Below are 18,721 nucleotides of genomic sequence, written 5' to 3'. Positions count from 1 at the left end.
TTATTGTCAAACCAGTTTTGTAGGAAGGGAAACAGGTTCAGGAAGACGTTCAGACATCGATCCCATGCAAGGGCTGAATCCAAGGCCAGGGCAGTGTCCCTCTTCCGTTCATTACACCCTGGTCTAGAGGGGACGCGTGGTCCCCACGGCACTGTGTGATCTCAGCAAAGCCCTTGACCTCTCTGGTCTCAGTTTGCCAAGCAGGAGAATGCTTGCACCAGGCTCTTTTGCACCTACTTCAGCCCCGCTAGGAAGGCAACATGCAGATCCTCCCCCTCCCTTTATACAAGTGTGAAACTGAGGCCCAGAAAGAGCCAGTGCCTGTCCTGAGTGCCAGAGCTAGACACAGAGAGTCTTGAGACCCCAACTGGGTTGCAAAGGAAAGGAGACTGCAACCCACAACCTCGGGGTCTGGAGTTTTCTGGGAGGTGGGAGGCAGCATTGCTAGAGAGGTTGGTCACCCTTCCTCAGTGGCTCCGCCCAGACACCGTCCCCCAAGCATCCTTAGCCCGCGGTCCCCAGAGCTTCCTGGACGGGGGAGGAGGCGGGGCTGGGAGGGAGAACAGGGAAGCGCCGTCGGCCTGGTTGTTGCCTTTGGGGGCTTCTCTGTCAGTCCTGTCTCTTTGTCTCCGTTCTCTTCTCAGGTCTGTGCATCTCCGTCCCTCCGTCTCTGTGCGTGGATCGATCAGTCTCTGTCGCTTTCTGTGTCTCTGCGTCTTTCACCCTGCCTATCTGTCTGTGTCTCTCCCAGCGTTTCTCTCTCGTTCTGCCCTTCTGTCTTTTGGCCGCTCCGTTGTCTGGCTGCCTGTTCATCTCTTTGTGTCTCTGTTTCTCCCTACCCCTGTCTCTCTATCTCTTTGTGTCTCTTTGTCTCTCTCTTCCTGAGCCTCCCCGTCTCTGCGCCTCTCAGTATCTTTCTCTGCGTCTCTGGCGCCGTGCCTCGGCGTTTCTCACTCCTTCTCTTCCGGTGAGTCTCTGCTCTCGGGTGAGAACCTGCTCCGAGCCGACGCGCCCAGACCTGCCTCCGCCCCGAGAGCCCCCGGCTGGCCCCGGCCTGCGCCTTTAAGTGCCGGCGGCGGGGGGCGGGGTCTCGGCGGCCCCGCCCCCGAGCGCCCCGCCCCCTGACGTCCCTTCCTCCCCGGCCCCTCCGCCACCTCCCTCCGCCGCCGCCCGGGCCGGCTCCGCGCCCCCTCCCCGGCCCCCGCCCTCCCGCCTGCCCGCCGCCCCCATGGCGCCCCGGGCCCCCGCCGTTCGGGGCCACTAGGACCCTCGGCATCCCTTTCCCTCCCCCGCCCTGCCCCCTCTCCCACGGTGCGAACCCGGGTGTCCGCAGCGCCCAGCTTTTGAGCTCGCGTCCCCAGGCCGGCGGGGGGGGGAGGGGAAGACAGGGGACCCCGGGACCCCCGCCCCCCCCGACCCGGCCGCCCAGTCCCCCGGGACTCGGAGAAGATGTCTTCGCGGACGGCGCTAGCCCCGGGCAACGATCGGAACTCGGACACGGTGAGTGGGGCCCGGCCCCTTGGGGAGCCCCGGCCGGGTCTGGCCGCCGAACCCCTCGCCCTGCTGTGCCCCTGGCCACACAAGCCCCTACCTTCGTTTTCCAGCCCGGCCCGCCACCCCCCGACCCCCCGCCCGGACTTCCAGGCCTCTCGACCCTCCCCCACTCACTCCTCAGCCCAGCCCGACCCCTGGGGGCGCCTCTCTCGCGGGACCCCTCTCTTGTCCCTCTGCAGACCGCTTCCGCTTGGGTCTCTTCTCTCCAGGAAGCCCCCTCCCCTGCCTTGCAGGAGCCCCTCCCTTCTCCGGAGTGTTCTTAAGCCCCTTCCCCTCCAGGCCGCCTGCCTCCAACTGCTGGCCCCTTCCCGGATTTGCCGGGCTCCTGACCCCAAGGCCCAGCCCCGGCCCCCGCTCCCCCACCCAGGGAGGCCTGGCCCGGTGCTTCCTCTGCCCTCTGGCCTTCGGCGACTGGATCTGGGTGCCGGGTTCCCCATGATCCCCTCTTCTCATCCACAGCTTTCCGGCCCTCCAGAATGCTCCTGGCTCCTGTGGGCACCCCCTCACAGGAAGCCAGTTCCACCTTTCCTGGGCCGAGGTTCCTTTCTAGCTTGTTCAAGGTCTCTCCACTTCCAAGGCCTGGTCCCCATCTTCCAAGCAGCCCTGTCTCTGGATCCTCAGCACCTCCCATCCCCACAGATCCCCCCCCACCCCGGACCCTCTCTAGTCTCTTCCTCTCCCAGGAAGCCTTGGCTTCCAACTTCCAGGCACCCCCAGCTCAGTCTCAGATTTCTAGGCCCTGAACCAATCTGACTCCAGGCCTCATCCTTCCTGTATCAACTCCTCTGCTTCAGGCAAGCCCCCTCCTCAAGCCCTCAACCCTGTGACCCCCGCTTCTGACAGGATACTACCTCACCCCTTAGAGCTCCAGGCCCCCATCCCTTCTGCTGCCCCCAGGGCCTCCCTCTTCCTTGCCAGGGGGTCTGGCCTCCCAGGGAAGCCCCCTCCTCAGTGTCAGAACCCTTCCCAGCCCACAAGGCCTGGCCCCAGATCTTTCTTCCAGAAGACTCCTGGGCTTGAAGCTTCTGGTTTTGCCCTGGTCTAAGCCCTCTTCTCTTGGTGTCTGTCTGCTGGGAGCTTTCTCCCCAGGTTCCTAGGCCCCTGACCTCCCACCAGGCTCAGGCTTTGTCCCTTGGATCCACCGCTTGCCCGGGAAGCCCCTTCCCCAGGATTTCAGGCCCCTGGACCTCTCTCTGGTTCCAGGGACTGCTCCTGGAAACCCTCTTCTTTAACTTCTAGGAGTTTCCTCAAGACCCAGGCCCCTGGCTCAGGTATCCTTGGCCACTGACTTCCACTGCCCCATGGCTTGGACCCTTCCCACTGTTCCCAGGTCCCCCTGCCCCTACACCACATCCCGGAACAACCCCAAGGAGATCGATCCCCCTAATCCTCATTTCCCTAATTTCTGTTCACTCTCAGCACTTCTGAAGACTCTCCCACCAAACAATGCCAGACTTTTCCCCAGCTGGGTTCTTCATCCCTTTCCCCCCCGGGCGTTCTGCCAGCTCCCTGCCAATCCCCAGCCAGCCTCACCCTAGATGCCCACCAGAGAGTTTTGTCTCTGTCCCTTCGTCTCGCAGGACCCTGCCTCAGAAAGCTCTGTCCCTCATCACCGTCACCACTGCCGCCACCGGCCATCATGCTCCGGGCCAGACTCTGATTTGGAGTTTCCAATGAGAACCACCACTCCCCCAGTCACCCCAGGCTGTGACAGGGAGCCCACAGGCCTGGCTATGCCAGCCACTTTGCCCTGTGACCTCAGATAGCTGGTTCTCTCCTTCTGAGCCTCAGTTTCCTGCCCTGCAAAATGGGGGTGATCATTTGAATTCCTCAGAGGATTAGTCGAGATGATGGGGCAAGCCTGACACACAGGACGCGCCCCACACGTGTTCGCAGCTGCTGTGACCGCGGGTGCGAGTCAGACGGCAGTGCATCCTCAGTACAGGGCTGTCACTGGTTGCTGTGCGGGCCTGCAGGCCCATTCCCTGCTTGGAGCCTCAGTTTCTTCACCTCTAAATGGGATGGATGGTAGCACCTCCCTGTTAGGGATGTTGTAAAAGGAGCCAATGAGATTATGTGAATAAGATGCATAGGACCAGGCCTATTGTAGCTGCTATTATTATTGTTGTTGTTAATGACTTTGGTTATCCGGAGAAGCACAAGTTCACATCGAGTTTCTGTCCCTCCCTAGCTGTGTGACCTCAGGCAAGTGACCTCACCTCTCTGAACCTCAGTTTCCTCATCCAGCAAACAGGGCTCATACAAGCACTTCCTCCTCCTCATGTTCAGATGTGTGGGGAAATTCGGGGATGGTTAATTCTCCCCTCTCCTCCCAACTCTAGTCTGTAAGATCTGCTTGTCAGTCCTGGCAGAGGGTCACCTCTTCTGGAATCTGAGGTCATCATACCCCCCTCCTTTGCCACCTGGACATGACGCCACCTACCATGACAACAGCCATGTGGGGTCATGCCCAAGTTCCAGGCCCCCTACCACCCAGCCTCTGGAGGTTCCCTAGCAACAGGCTCAGTGTTGGGGCGCCAGCCGGTCAGGAGGAAGCTGGGCCAGCTGGTGGTGCTCGCCAATTTTAGCTCCCGCCCCCAGCCCCTAGGGGCTTTATCACCCACTGCCCCAGCGGCCCCTTGCAGGGGTTCCTCAGCCACGCTGCCTTCAGTGGGATGCCAGCCCAGCCCCAGTTGGCTCCCCTGGTGCCACCTAATGGGGATTCTTCTCCAAGCCCTTATCTGGGTGAGAATCAGAGCTGTTATCTGCCAGGATCTCCAACTCTTTTCCCACCTTCCCCTGGGAGGAGGCCCGGGGTTGTGAGCAGCCCAGCGGGGAATGTGGGAAAGAGCTGGGGGCTCAGGAGTCTGCAGAGCCGGGTTCAAATCCTAGGCACTCTGTTCCTTCTGCCCTGTGACCTTGGGCAAGGTACTGACCGTGCCTCAGCCCTGGGGTCCCTGTGTAAGGAGTGCGGATCATAATCGGATCCCCCTTGGAGGCCAGGGTAATGGCACAGTGGGCCGCAGGCATGCGGCTAGGGCTCCAGCACTGCGGCTGTCTTTCTGCCCCTCATGGGGAACATTACCTCCCTGTTTCTTATGAATGAACCGTGTGACCTTGACAAGGCAGCATCTCACCACAAGCCTCAGTTTCTCCTCTGGAATATGGGGGTGCTGGTGCCACCCTCAATGGGCTGCTGTGGGGATTAAATGCAGATGAGGTACATTAAAGCCCAGGATTTGGCCCGTAGTAAAGGCTACTTAATAAAAATGACAGGAGCGTGAGGCAGCATGGTGTGGCGAAGGGGAAGACATAACTCTGGGGTACACCATCTGGGTTCAGGTCCCAGCGATGAACCTCAGTTGAAAGTGAAAGTGTTAGTCACTCAGTCGTGTCCGACTCTTTGTGACCCCATGGACTATAAGTAGCCCTTCAGGCTCTTCTGTCCCAGAAGTCTCCAGACAAGAATACTGGAATGGGTAGCCATTCCCTTCTCCAAGGGATCTTTCCAACCAAGGGATTGAGCTCAGGTCTTCTGCATTGCAGACGGATTCTTTACCATCTGAGTCACCCGGGAAGCCCTGAGCCTCAGTTTTCCTACCTGTAAAATGGGGATGATGCTGCTTTAATGACCAGTGCTCATTAGATATTGGTCCTCATCACTGTTAAGTGGCCTGGCAGAGTCCCTGCAAGGAGCTGCCCTGGGCCCTTCTCTTTGTTGCGTATTTAGCCTTCTCTCTTCCTCAGTTCCCTGTCCTCCTGAGTCCCATCCCCCAGCCCTGGGAAGGGCTCAGGGACAGCACAGGGTCTGAGCTGAGCCATCTTGGCTTGGGGCCTCTGTCTCCCGCACCCTGGGCCCCAGCTCTGAAAGGGAGGCACAGTCCCTGAGGCTCACAATGAGGGCAGGGCAGCCAGGAGCAGGCAGGTGACCTGCGGGGGGAGAGGCCCGGAAGGGACAGGATGGCAGGAACAGAACGTCAGGGACAGATTGTGGTGTGGCGTGGGAGACCGCGGGTCGGGGCGCCGATGGAGCTGCGGTGTTTCACAGGGCAGTGGTGGGGGTGGGGGGATAGAGGAGGCAACAAAGTCTCCTACCAGAGGAAGGTTGACAGTGTGGCCTACAGTGTCAGGGTGGAATGAAAGACGCTTGGTTACAGTGTTTGGAGTAGAACTGGGGGCAGTAAGGATCAGAAGAAAACAGTAGGAGCAGGAAACTGGGAGTGAAATGTTGATACATGGGTTTGCCATGGAATTGAGGGGCTGGGTGGGGACAGAGAGAATATGGAAAGTTAGGAGCAGTGAGAGTTGGGGTAGAGGGTTGAGTTCAGACATGGGGGTTGAGGGCTGCAGCATTAGAATCAAGTATCTTGGAGCTGATGGAGGTCCCAGTAATTAGGAGAGGACATTGAGGTAGGGGTAGCCTGATCAAAGGGAAGGGGAAAGAAGAAGACAGCTGATATCTGGGGTCCCAAGTGCCTAAGAGTTGGGGGGCCCCCAGCATCTTTGTTCTTGGAGACGTCTTTTTGGAGAGAAGGGTAGGGGAACCAAAGGTCTCTGTCCCGCATGGGTTTGCAAAGGGCCTTGAGGGGGGCAGTGGCCATGGCTGGAGTTAGCCGCCCGAGCATGCTGGCGGGTTGGACGGGCGCTGCCCGCCACTCACGCTCCGTCTCCCCCACTCAGCATGGCACCCTGGGCAGTGGCCGCTCCTCGGACAAGGGCCCGTCCTGGTCCAGCCGCTCCCTGGGCGCCCGCTGCCGGAACTCCATCGCCTCCTGTCCTGAGGAGCAGCCCCACGTAGGCAACTACCGCCTGCTGAGGACCATTGGGAAAGGCAACTTTGCCAAAGTCAAGCTGGCCCGCCACATCCTTACTGGCCGGGAGGTGAGTAGAGGGTGGGGCGGGGAGCAGGGCTGGGGGCAGAATCCTGCAGCCCTGGTGCTTGGTGGGAGGAGGTCAGGCTTGGCCCTCACTTGGCTTTGTGACCGCAGGTAAATCTCTGATTCTCAGAACATCTTCGATTTTTGTTCCAGAACAACCCAAGTAGGAGAAGAGAGCTAGTTTCAGGCGTCCCTGGAATTGTGGGGCATCTCAGTCAGGTCACAGGCAAGCCATATGCACAGTTTCTTTGAAGTCACATGGCTTTTGTGCCTAAACTTAGGCCGTGCGCGCATGCTCAGTCGCTTCAGTCGTGTCCGACTCTTTGCGACCCCATGGACTGTAGCCCACCAGGCTCCTCTGTCCATGGGATTCTGCAGTCAAGAATATTGGAGTGGGTTGCCATGTCCACCTCCAGGGGATCTTCCCCACCCAGAGATCAAACCCATGTCTCTTACGTCTCCCACATTGGCAGGCGGGTTCTCTACCCCTGGTGTCACCTGGGAAGCCCCTACACCTAGGCCACCTCCCTGTTTTAATGGTGGACTTTGGAGTCCACCATTGGAGTCCACAATGGAGTCTTCCAGTGATCTTTATTGAGAATGCAAGAGGTTTATTCATGTTTAGGCACCCTCCCCACCTAGCCTTCTAAGGTGGGCATATATACACTGAGTGTGGCAACAATGTTGCAGAAATGGAGAGGAGTCTGTAACTCACACTTGCTGCTGCTGCTAAGTCGCTTCAGTCGTGTCCGACTCTGTGCGACCCCATAGACGGCAGTCCACCAGGCTCCCCCATCCCTGGGATTCTCCAGGCGAAAACACTGGAGTGGGTTGCCATTTCCTTCTTCAATGCATGAAAGTGAAAAGTGAAAGTGAAGTCGCTCAGTCGTGTCCGACTCCTAGCGACCCCATGGACTGCAGCCTACCAGGCTTCTCCATCCATGGGATTTGCCAGACAAAAGTACTGGAGTGGGGTGCCATTGTGGGGGATAAAAAGAGATTGGGTGTGTTTATGACCCCTCTACACCTCTTTCAATTTTAGAGAAGCGACAGGAGCAGTTTCTCCTGCTCTCACATTGTCTATGCCATACACACAAAAGATACCAGGCCCCAGTGGTTTTATGGGCAAATTGTACCAAACATTCCAGTTTTATGCCAGTACTTCCAGAGACTAGAGAAAGAAGTTCCGCTGCCAGATTTTATGTGCTTGTTCAACAGTGACAGTGAAACCAGGTAAGACATAAAATTGGAGGCTAGTCTTACGTGTGAATATAGATACAGAAAGCTTCAACAAAATATTAGCAAATAGACTCTGACGTGTCAATTAAAGAAAGCTGCATGGTGACAAAGCTGGGTTTATTTGAGGAATGCACAGTTCTTTTCAAATTGACAATTTATTCATGTACTTTGCCACATTCACAGATTCAAGGACAGAAGCCATATGATCATCTCAATACTGGCATACAAAGTGCTTGTCGAGATTAAAAACCCATTTGTGAAAATATAAAGGAAGCTTAGGGACCCTCTTCCCCTGCAAAAAGTGCATTATTCCCCTCACATGGGTTTTGAACGTGACTCCAGGGGTTTCTTAGAGAACAGAGCCTCCCAGGGGAAGAGTTCTGTAATCCAGTGGATCTGGGGTGACTGAGGGTAACCCCAAAACTCTTTGAGAAAACCAAAGACCTAAGCTGGATTAAGACTTTTGAAGTGCTGTACCCTAATGTGTAATTTAAAATAAAAACTTAGCTAAACTGCAAGATAAGTATAAAGAGGCTTCAATAACATTTTGATTTTTCCCCAATGATGACTATCCCAAAACTCTTTCAAAACTAGCTATAGATTTTAAGTGTGTAAAAGGTTGACTCTGTCAAGCTGCATAAGTTCAACCCCCAGCCCACAAACTTCCCAGCCGTATAACCTTGGCCACATTTTGGAACAGCTCTATGCCATTTGTGAAAATGAGGATAATCTCCTGGGGTTGTTGGGAGAATTCAAAGAGTTCTCATTTAGGGACTTATCCTGGTGGTCCAGTGCTTGACTCTGTGCTTCCAGTACAAAGGGTGCAGGTTGAATCCCTGCTTGAGGGACTAAGATCCCACATGCCAGGTGGCCAAAAAAAAAAAGAGTTCTCATTTGTAAAGCACATAGACCAGGGCCTGGCTCATGTGACTACTTGATAAATGTGAGCTATTATTTCTTGTTCCACAGTGTGAATGATCTGAGATGCCCTCACACAGGGGCCCCCTCAGGGTCTCGGTCACCCTCACTCTGGACAGGCCCCTGGAGCAGCCCCAACCAGACCCCATGATGGCATAGGGGATATTTCCCTGCAGAAGTAAGGGTAGCACTGGAGATGGTGATAATAGCATGTGCAAAGGCCCTGCGGTTCCAATCCCCATCCACTAAGAATGGCCCGGGTAGAGCGCTGTTTCTGAAAGGGGACAAAGGAAGGACATACCAGGGTGTCTGGATGAGGGGCCCTTTCCCAGCTTGAGGACCTGTGGTACCTTGACCTTTCCCCCTTTCTTCCATCTCCAGGTCGCCATCAAGATCATTGACAAAACCCAGCTGAACCCCAGCAGCCTGCAAAAGGTGAGACCCAGGGAGAGGGAGCAAGGCGGGGGAAAGGTTGGGGAGAGGGTCCTTGAAACCCCCCACCCTCATCTTTCTCTTTTTTCCTTTCTTCCAGCTGTTCCGAGAAGTCCGTATCATGAAGGGCCTAAACCACCCCAACATCGGTGAGAAGGGGAAGGGAGTGGGCTTGGTGGATACCAACCAGGGCACTTGGGAAAAGAGAATCGGGGGAAGAGAGAACTGGCTATTATAGCAGTTAGAAAGAAATGTTTTCTCATAGCAATATCCCTGCTTCCTGGCTGTGTGACCTTGGGTGAGTCACTCAACCTCTCTGAGCCTCAATGTCCTCCTCTGGAGTGGGGGGTGATAAGAGGGCTTATTACTTCAAGGTCATTGTGAGGACCGGATAAGATCATGCGTGCAGAACACTTAGTTCGGAGCTAAGCTGTGGGAGCCGCTCTGATTATTGTCATCAGCAGCATCCATTGTCATTGTCATTATCATTAGTCAGAGCCGAGAGAGTGAGGTCTTTACCAGAGAAGCAGGATATGGCCTGGCCTGAATGTGGCCGCAGCATTTATTTATCCGTTTGTTCATGTACTCAGTAAGTATTCCCTGAGTGGCTGCTCATGTGCCAGACTCTGGGGCCCAGCAGTGAAGAAAACAGGCACACATCCCCAGCCTCACAGAGCTGACATTCTTGTGAGGAAGTGGAGACGGTGGTCAAGTGGGGTCAGGGAGTTTGGAAAAATCTTGCCATCAGTAGGGAGCCATTGACTGTTCTTGAGTAAGGGGTGTCGTGGTCAGCACATGTGCAGTTACTGAGTGCAGGTGGAGGCTGAGGGGTCTCTTCTCGCCTAACCCCTCTACCACCACCCCCTGGCCACTGCAGTGAAGCTCTTCGAGGTGATTGAGACAGAGAAGACACTGTACCTGGTGATGGAATATGCAAGTGCTGGTGAGGCCCCTCCCCTCCCCGCCCTGCTCTCCTGCTGCCCCGCCACCATGCCCCGCCCCTCCCCTCCCTGCCCTGCTCTCTGCGCCGCCACCCCCCACCATGCCCCGCCTGACCCACTGGCCTCTGCCCTGCAGGAGAAGTGTTTGACTACCTCGTGTCGCACGGCCGCATGAAGGAGAAGGAGGCTCGAGCCAAGTTCCGACAGGTCAGGGTCATGGCTGGGGCGGGGCTGGGAGGGGCGGCCAGTCTCCAGGAATGAGGGTCTGATTGTGAGTCTGGGCTGTTGCAGGGCCTGGGGCGTGGCTTAAGTCAGGGTGGGGGTGAGGGTGGACAGTTGGGTGGCCATGGGCATGCAGAGGGCCAGATGTGAGGCTATTCAGATGCAGGGGTGCAGCTACCTAGCTGGCTCGGTGAGAGGACCAAGCCTGAAGGTGCCCAGGTAGGCCAGTGTCCGGTGTGTGAGTGTGAAGGTGCGCCCAGTATATAGGAGTGTGCCTAAGAGGGCACACAGGTACCAGGGTGCTGAGATGCGTAAGTAAAGGAGTGTGGGTGTCCAGGGATATAGGTGTGTAGCTCTTTGGGTAAAAGTGGAAATGGTAGCTGGGGTGTGTGGGTGAGGGAACCCCAAGTGTGGGTTTAAGTTTGTGGGTAAGAGGGCACAATATATATGGGTGCCCAGGCGTGTGGGTAAGAGGGCGTGTAGTTTCAGCTCTGTGGCAGTGAGGATGCTCGGGTATATAAGCAGGTGCGAGGGAGCCCAAGGGTGGGCATATAGGTTGATGGGCCAGAGTGTGTATGGCGTCAGGATGTCCAGGTGGATAAGGTGTGTGTGGATGTACAGGTGCGTGGCAGTGAGGATGCCCGGGTATGTAAGAGGGTTTGGAGGGTGAAGAGACCTGAGCAAGAATGTTGATCCGGCACTGTCCAGCTGCTGAACACAGCTATGCTGGGTGCGCAGGGCTTAAGCCCCGGTGTGCTGGGGCTGCCTGTCTGTGTTTGGGTGTATGATGCTCTCGTGTGTGTTTCTCAACATGCCCCTGCCAGGAGGGCGGCTCCTCCTCTGCGTGGAGGCGTGTGTTGGGGCAGCGCCGTCTTCATTTCCTGCTGTGACTGGGTAGGGAGCGGGCAGAGTTAGGACTCGGTGGGGACCCAGCATCACGGCCTGTGCTTGTGGAGGCCTGGAGGCCAGAGCTCAGTTGTGGGTAGGTTCATGGGGTCTCTGAAGGAGCCTGAGAGCTTAGGGGGCCACAAGTAACCAAGCTCCCCTCTTCTCCCGTCCCCTGCAGATCGTATCGGCTGTGCACTACTGTCACCAGAAAAACATTGTCCACAGGGACCTGAAGGTGAGCCCCCGGCTCAGCCCGCAGACGCCCGCTGCAGTCCCCCGACACCCCGCACCCTCCACCGCATCTCCCTTGCCTACTCATGCTCTCCCGCTGCATCCAGAACCCCTTGACTTGTCCCCAGGCTTCTGTGGCAAAAACAAGGCCAGCCAAAGCGGGGAGCAGGTGGGGGCGGGGGCAGGAGGCGTGAACACAGGGGAAAGAAACAGTGTCCCCGAACAGCCTCGGGCAGTCACCCGCGTCCCGGGCAAGGTTGCTGGGACGCACATGGTACGGAACATCACTCTCAGTCTTCAGAGACTTTAGAACATTCAGGAAGCTTCGAGAATTGAGATCCTAGAGCCCCAGAGTCCCACAGCCTCCAGGGTATCAGAGTCACAGGCATCTTTGAACTCGAGAGGGACAGCGAGCACCTGGTGGGGACGGGAGACTCAGCAGGGCCTGCCCTGCTCCGCCGCACCACTGGGCTGGGCTCTGTGTCCCAGGGCCCCTGCTGCACACCTCCCACCCAAGAGAACCTCCTTTCTCAGGAAATGTGTGTCTGGTCCGAATCAGGTCGTCCGTTGTCCTGATGGTGATTTCTTGAGCACCCACTGTGTCCTAGGCCCTGGGCTAAGTACTTAAGGAACTGCTTCTCAAGGTTTCCAGCACAGAATACTGGGTTTGTTTGAGTGGTTTCAGCTCCCAAGCCGTTGTGGACAGGGGCTTGGGGTAAAGTGTAATAAAAATTAAAGGAAAAAGAGATGTATAAAGTACAAGCCCAAGGAACGTCTGTGGTGGTCCAGTGGTTAGAACTCCACGCTTCCACCGCAGGGGGCACAGGTTCGATCCTTGGTCAGGGAACTAAGATCCCAGTGAGACCAAAAAAATAGAAGAAAAAATAAAATGCAAGCCTGATTTTAAGATGATTATTATAAGAGTAAAAAAAAAAAACAAACAGAAAATTCTGTCAAACTGCTGTAGAAGTTCGAAACACTGTCTCTGTGCTGCCCTAATCCCCACACAGCCCGCTGAGGAAGCTCCTCAGAGGCGTGAGAGTGCCCTGCAGGGGTGTGAGCGAGCCATTGCCAACAGCCTAGGGGAGGCGCGCCCCCTGGTGGAGGGTCCTGGAAGTGGCTAAAAGGGGACTTGGGGATCCGGTTAGTGCACCCAGGGGACCGCCGAGGAGGAGCAACCCAGATGGGAGGGTGGGGCTGAACTCTGGAGCCTCCGATGCCACAACGGGGAGTGTCACCCCTGAGCAAGATGGAGGTGCCCCTAGATGGAGGTTTGGTGTATATCTGTACGGGTTCTGTCCCTTTCTCAGGTCAGAGGTGCGGAAGGGTGGTACCGAAATGTACCACCAGGAGGGAGGGAGACCAGGAGGAAGCCCTGCACGCTGAGTTGGGGAAAGGCGGAGGTTGGCAGGGGTCGGGCGCCAGCAGCATTCTGAAGGGTAGGTTTTTTGTGCGTCAGGTGTAGTCAACACACGAGAGGAAGAGGGGTGCAGGAGGCTTCTTCCACACTCGGGCTGTGGAGACGGCAGGCCTCTTCTGGGTTCCAGCTCTGCTACTTTCATGCTCTCAGGGAGGCGTGACGTGGCCTCCCTGAGCCTCTTGTTTTCTCGCCTATGAAATGGCAAATACACAAACCCCTGGCACCAAAAATAGACAAAAGCCTATACATAGCATGTAGAGTATTTATTGAGTGCTGACTCTGTCCCATGTGCTGCGATGAGCACTTTTCAGTGAACCCCAAAACCGCCTGTGAGGCTGGTGCTATAATGACCTTCAGTTTACACACCAGAAACTGAGGGACAGAGAGGGCTGGTAATCCACCTGAACTCACACAGCGAGTGGGTGGTAGAGCTGGGATTCAAAGCTAGGGTGCTTCCAGAATCTGTACTTTAGCCCCGCATTATGTAGCTACTTTTAGAAAGGATAGTCTAAAAGCCCGGTGCATAGTAGGTGCATAGTAAGTTTTATATGAAATGATTTTCATTTTTATAAGTGTTGAGCAGTCCATCCTCATTTTTTTTCTGCTGGGTGAACTGAGACTCAGAGATGGGCAGGGGAGTGCCTGAGGACCTTCAGCCCTGCAGGCTACGTGGAAGAATAAGAGCTAATATTAATTATATAGTGCTTGTTATTTAGTCGCTCAGTCGGGTCTGACTCTTTGAGACCCCATGGACTGTAACCCGCCAGACTCCTCTGTCCAGGGGATTTCCCAGCCAAGAATGCTGTAGCAAGGTGCCATTTCCTTCTCCAGGGGATCTTCCCGGACCAGAGATGGAACCCACGTCTCCTGCCTTGGCAGGCGGGTTCTTTACTGCTGACCCACCAGAGAAGCACATTACATAGCACTTACCGGGCATGTAACATTGTCTGAGGCCTTTTGCACGGTTTGACTCACTTAATTCTCACACGTCCCTGTGAGGTGGGGACCCTGATTATCGCTGTCATATGGATGAGGAAACTAGACCCAGAGAAGTAAAGTCACTGCCCGAGGTCACACGGGAAGAAGGGACGAGGCCGCGACCGCCCCAGGTTGGCTGGCTCTGGCGCCGCACACATCCGCCCTCTGCCCTCTCCTTGCCTGGCAGGCCGAGAACCTCCTGCTGGACGCCGAGGCCAACATCAAGATTGCCGACTTTGGCTTCAGCAACGAGTTCACGCTGGGCTCGAAGCTGGACACATTCTGCGGGAGCCCCCCATACGCCGCCCCGGAGCTGTTCCAGGGCAAGAAGTACGACGGGCCGGAAGTGGACATCTGGAGCCTCGGCGTCATCCTGTACACGCTCGTCAGCGGCTCCCTGCCCTTCGACGGGCACAACCTCAAGGTGCTGGGCGAGGCTGGCACGGGGGCTCTGACTCCCCTGGGGAGGGTGTCTCTGGCCTTCACAGTCCCCATCCCCCAGAGCCCTCCCCTACAGAGGCCCGGAGGGGCGGGGCTGAGTTCTCAAGGCAAGATGGGGGTCAGGCAGGACAACGTCGGGGTTCGGGCATGGGCTCGCAGCTGGCAAGCTTGGATTCAAACCCCGCTCACTCACCCATCCACTCCGTATATAGTTATTGTTTACTGTCCACGAGTCGGGCTCTATTTTAAGTTTTGCAGACATGGGGTAAACAAAGGAGACATGCTGCTCCCCGGGTGATCCCTGAAAACAGGCCAAGTGGGAGAAGCCAGTCACTAAAGGCCCCCCGTGGTAGATTCCATGCCTATGAAGTGTCCAGAACAGGCAATCACAGAGACCAAGAGCAGATCAGTGGTTGCCTAAGACGAGGGAGGCGGGGGGAGTTGGATGACAGGGTTTCTCCTGGGGGTAATGAAAATGTTCTAAAATGGATTTGAGTGATAACTGCAATAGCTCAGTGAATATACTAAAAAACCATTGAATGGTGCACTTAAAAAAAAAAAAAATCCTTGTCTCATGCTGACATTCTTGCAACAGAGCCAGGCAGAAAATAAAATAATAAGCAAAATATATAGCACATTAGATGCTGGCCAGTTCTATAGAAGGGGGTGGGAAGCGTGGGGTGAGTTGTAGTGTTGGGTTGTTTCTTTTTTTTTCTCCCTTTGAATTTTTAATTCTGAAACATGCTGATCAACAGAGAAGTTGTCAGACTAGAACAGAGGACAGAGTCCTTTTCGGGAGATGCTCTGATTGCCAGCCCGTGGCCACGTGTGCTGCATGTATGTGTCTGCATATGCCCGTGTTCTCACTGCCATCGCGGTTCCTGATGGAACATACGGGAGTCAGTTGTAGACACCACATCCCTTCCCCCTCTGAAGGTTGTGTATAGCCGGGATCCCCTGAGGTGGGGCATTTTCCGTCCACGATCACGCTCAGGAAATCCAGCGCTGATGCAGTCCCCAGCTCTAACCCACGGCCCGTGCTTGGGTTTCATCAGTCATCCCAAGAATATCCTTGGCAGCTATTTTCTTCTCCTGTCCCAGCGTCCCCTCGGGCACCCTCATTGCATTCGGTTGTCCTGTCTCTTTAGTCTCCTTTCATCTGGAACAGCTCCTGGGCGGTTCTTTGTCTTCCGCGGCCGGCAGTGATGAGTTCAGGCCAGTCATCTTGGAGAAAGAGCCTCCCTCGGCCTGGGTTGCCCAATGTTTCCTCCTGATTGGATCCAGGTGGTGCATTTCGGGTGGGAATTCCAAAATTCTGGCAGGAGTGCTCAGGCCTGCTCAAAGTGGCCGAGAGGAGCAGTCAGGGGATCGGGGACGTCATTGCCAAGGACAGGACAGCAAAGCCCTGAGTGATAAGTTGGAGGGGCCCCTTGTCACCATGGCGTCAGCCAGTCAGCCAGCCCCTTTGAGCCTCAGTCTCCCCCTCTGTTCAGTGAGGACCCTAAAGTACCAGCCTCATAGCAGCGATGTGAGGACTTGATGAGATCAGATAACAATCTTCCTGAGCCCCAAGCGTGAAATCAGGAGATCTTCCCAAAGGGCCAGGCCGGGGTCTCACCCGTCCCAGGTTCTTGTCACTTGATGCTGCCCTGTTTTCCCCACCAGGCACCCCAGGCCTTGCTGGCTGTGTGGCTGGGAGCCATCTCTGCTCTGTCATTTCCTTGCTGAGTGACCTTGAACAAGTCTTTCTGAACCTCTCCTTGTGGGGACACTTACAGCCAGGCTGGGTGTGTGAGGCCCTTCACCAGGACTTGGCATCAGGCCAGAGTGTCACCCCTGGGAGCTGCCCTGGTGGAGGGGTCAATGTCCCTTTGATTACTTCGCAGCATCACACGACAGAGGCAGTGTGGAGCAGTGGTTGCACAGCACAGGTTCCAGGGCCTGATTGCCTGGCTTTGAACCCTGGCCCTGCCACTTTCTGGCTGCACAAACCCAGAGCAAGTGACTTAACCTCTCTGGGCCTCAGTTTCCTCATCTGGAAAATGGGCGTCATGACCCTGCTCCACAGCATTCTTGTGAGCATAGATGTCATATGTGTGAAGTGCTTAGAACGCAGCTGGCTCATGATGAGGGCTCTGAAAGCAACACTTATCACTATGAAATATTCACAACCCTCTGGGCTGTGATAATGTGCAGTGTAGGAGGCTCCCCAGGCCTAGGCCTCATCGCGCCCTGTTAGGAGAAGGCACCCGGAGGGAACTCCCAGCCCAGGCCCTGGCACAGGGCTCCAGCCAGAGACACCCCTTTCTCCCTTCACCTCCCACTCCATTTTCTCTCTCTCTCAGTTCTTTGTTCAGGATGGTAGGGGCCTCCACTGGTCTGCCATGCCATGGAGCATGGAATTTATTTTTTTCTTTTGTAGCCTTGGCAGGGCCTTCCTAAAAAGCCCTAAAAAAAAAATCAGCATGTAAATCAGTGTTCATTCTTGGAGACTGCCAGGGCCTCATAGCTTTTTGGAAAGACAGGTGGGGGGCGCGGGCAGGATGCCCCTCTCTCGTCCCCTTTTGTAAACTTGGTCTCTCCTTTTGTTTTCAGTTTTGCCCGTGCCGGGTCTTCCTTGTGGCACACGGGCTTCTCTTATTGCAGAGCAGACTCTGGACAATGCGGCTCAGTTGTTCCAGCGCACAGGCTTTCTAGTCACGACAAGTGGGATTAGTTGGCCCGTGACACGTGGGATCTTAGTTTCCCAGACCAGGGATTAAACCTGTATCTCTTGCATTGGAAAGCAGCTTCTTAACGGGAGAAGTTCCCCAAACCTAGTATTTAAAAAGCACCTGCTCTGGGCCTGACTTGTACTAGGCATTCACTTCTCTAAACTCACTCCTGCCCTGGAAAGTGGGTGCTATGGTCCCTGTTTACAAATATGAAAACTAAGGCCCCCGAGGCCAACTCACTGGCCCACCTCCCCTCTTATCTGGCTCACAGAACTCACACACTCTAAGATTTCCTCAAAGTGAAAAGTTATATTGCTTTAAAAAAAAAAAAAAAAAAAAACCTGTTTGAAAACTTCTGCATCTGTAACAGTGTTCCCATTTTACAGATGGGAACCGAGGTTGAGAGAAAGTGGTGGGGTTTTTCCCATCACGTCAGGGCTAGGACTTAGAGGCCCTGTCACTTCTGTCGGGGGATTGAGAAAGAAGAAGAGAAAGTGTGTGTGTGTGTGTGAGAGAGAGATGGTTGGGGAGGTGGGGTGGACCTCTCCCCCAGTAACCCCCGTCCCCCCAGGAGCTGCGGGAGCGAGTCCTCAGAGGGAAGTACCGGGTCCCTTTCTACATGTCAACAGACTGTGAGAGCATCCTGCGGAGATTTTTGGTGCTGAACCCAGCTAAACGCTGTACTCTCGAGGTGAGCTCAGTCCCCAGCCCCACACCCCTTCCACTGAAGCCCTCTTGCCTGACACGGTTCCTCTCCCTGTCCAATCCACCACTGAAAGTTGAGGGGAGATGGGCAGCCCAGGGAAAGTATCCTAGACTCATCCTGACGCCACCGCCCCTGCCCCCCAACAGCCTCGCCTACTCCCCGACATGCCAGTAATTAGCTAATGAGCTCCTAGGATGATTACAGGGTGCTGGGGGCCCAGATGATACGGAGGAGGAAGGGTGGCTTCGGCAGGCTCCAGATGGGGGCTGGGGGTTGGGAGAGGAGGTGCTAGCTCTCAGGATGGCCTTGATTCTGGGGTGTTGGGCCTTGGAGGTGGGGGGCAAGGCAGAGCAGGAGCCCCATTTGGGAGCTATGTCTTTATCCCAGTGTCTTCTGACATCTCTCTCTTTCCCCTTCCATGTCCTGTTCCCAATTCCTGCAGCAAATCATGAAAGACAAATGGATCAACATCGGCTATGAGGGTGAGGAGTTGAAGCCATACACAGAGCCCGAGGAGGACTTCGGGGACACCAAGCGAATAGGTGAGGGTCGGGGAAAGCAGGGCTGTGGGCCACAGACCCGGGAGTGGGAACTTCCCAGCACCTACCTCTTTGGTTAGTGCGTCAGAGAAGTTTGCAAGGCACCTGGGGAGAGCAGAGAAGTCTGGGCTCTGGTCCCTGCCCTGCTACTTTGTAGCTGTGTGACCCTGGGCCAGTGGCTTCCCCTCTCTGTGCTTCTGTTTCCTTGTTTATAAAATGAGATAATCATAGAACCTGTCCTATAGGTTTGTTATAAATGAATGAGTTTATATAAAGCATTTACATTGGGCATGAAACAAGTGCTTTTGTGTCATAATAGACATGTGATAAGTGCTGTTGTCTAAGCTTTGACTATTAACACACAAGAACTCACAGGTGACTTCCAGAAGAGTTTGGACAAAGCCATCAATAATCTGCATGCTTGAGAAAAACTCCCACCTTGGCACATGCCTCACTCACTACCCCTTCAGTCCCAATCCCTTCAGCCCAGAGCCCTCGAACATTTGGCCCTAAAGCATTAGCCCTGGAAGAGCCCCTTAGGAACCATCTAGTAAACCCTCACTCTGAAGCTGATGAAACTGAAGCCACCATCAGATCTGGCTGTATTAATCAGGACTTCAC

At 55.4% G+C, this 18,721-nt stretch overlaps 1 protein-coding gene across 2 annotated transcripts in view; it reads left to right on the top strand.

Annotated features, from left to right (window-relative positions):
- The first annotated feature begins 546 nt into the window (after positions 1 to 546).
- MARK4 (microtubule affinity regulating kinase 4) overlaps positions 547 to 18,721 on the top strand; it is a 30,469-nt gene continuing 12,294 nt past the window's right edge. Inside the window, exons 1-10 of one of the 2 annotated variants that reach the window (XM_070387533.1) lie at positions 547 to 1,500; positions 6,235 to 6,435; positions 8,970 to 9,023; positions 9,121 to 9,169; positions 9,898 to 9,963; positions 10,098 to 10,168; positions 11,250 to 11,306; positions 13,888 to 14,124; positions 17,427 to 17,546; positions 18,004 to 18,103. In XM_070387533.1, coding sequence (XP_070243634.1) covers positions 1,450 to 1,500; positions 6,235 to 6,435; positions 8,970 to 9,023; positions 9,121 to 9,169; positions 9,898 to 9,963; positions 10,098 to 10,168; positions 11,250 to 11,306; positions 13,888 to 14,124; positions 17,427 to 17,546; positions 18,004 to 18,103 — 1,006 coding nt within the window. In that variant the 5' untranslated portion in view covers positions 547 to 1,449. The remainder of the gene's footprint in view (positions 1,501 to 6,234; positions 6,436 to 8,969; positions 9,024 to 9,120; positions 9,170 to 9,897; positions 9,964 to 10,097; positions 10,169 to 11,249; positions 11,307 to 13,887; positions 14,125 to 17,426; positions 17,547 to 18,003; positions 18,104 to 18,721) is intronic. The other variant, XM_070387532.1, reaches the window with a different exon arrangement.

This window comes from Bos mutus, chromosome 18, assembly GCF_027580195.1.
Source record: "Bos mutus isolate GX-2022 chromosome 18, NWIPB_WYAK_1.1, whole genome shotgun sequence".
Classification (NCBI taxonomy): Eukaryota; Metazoa; Chordata; class Mammalia; order Artiodactyla; family Bovidae; genus Bos; species Bos mutus.
This window is presented reverse-complemented; position numbering and strand designations above follow the sequence as displayed.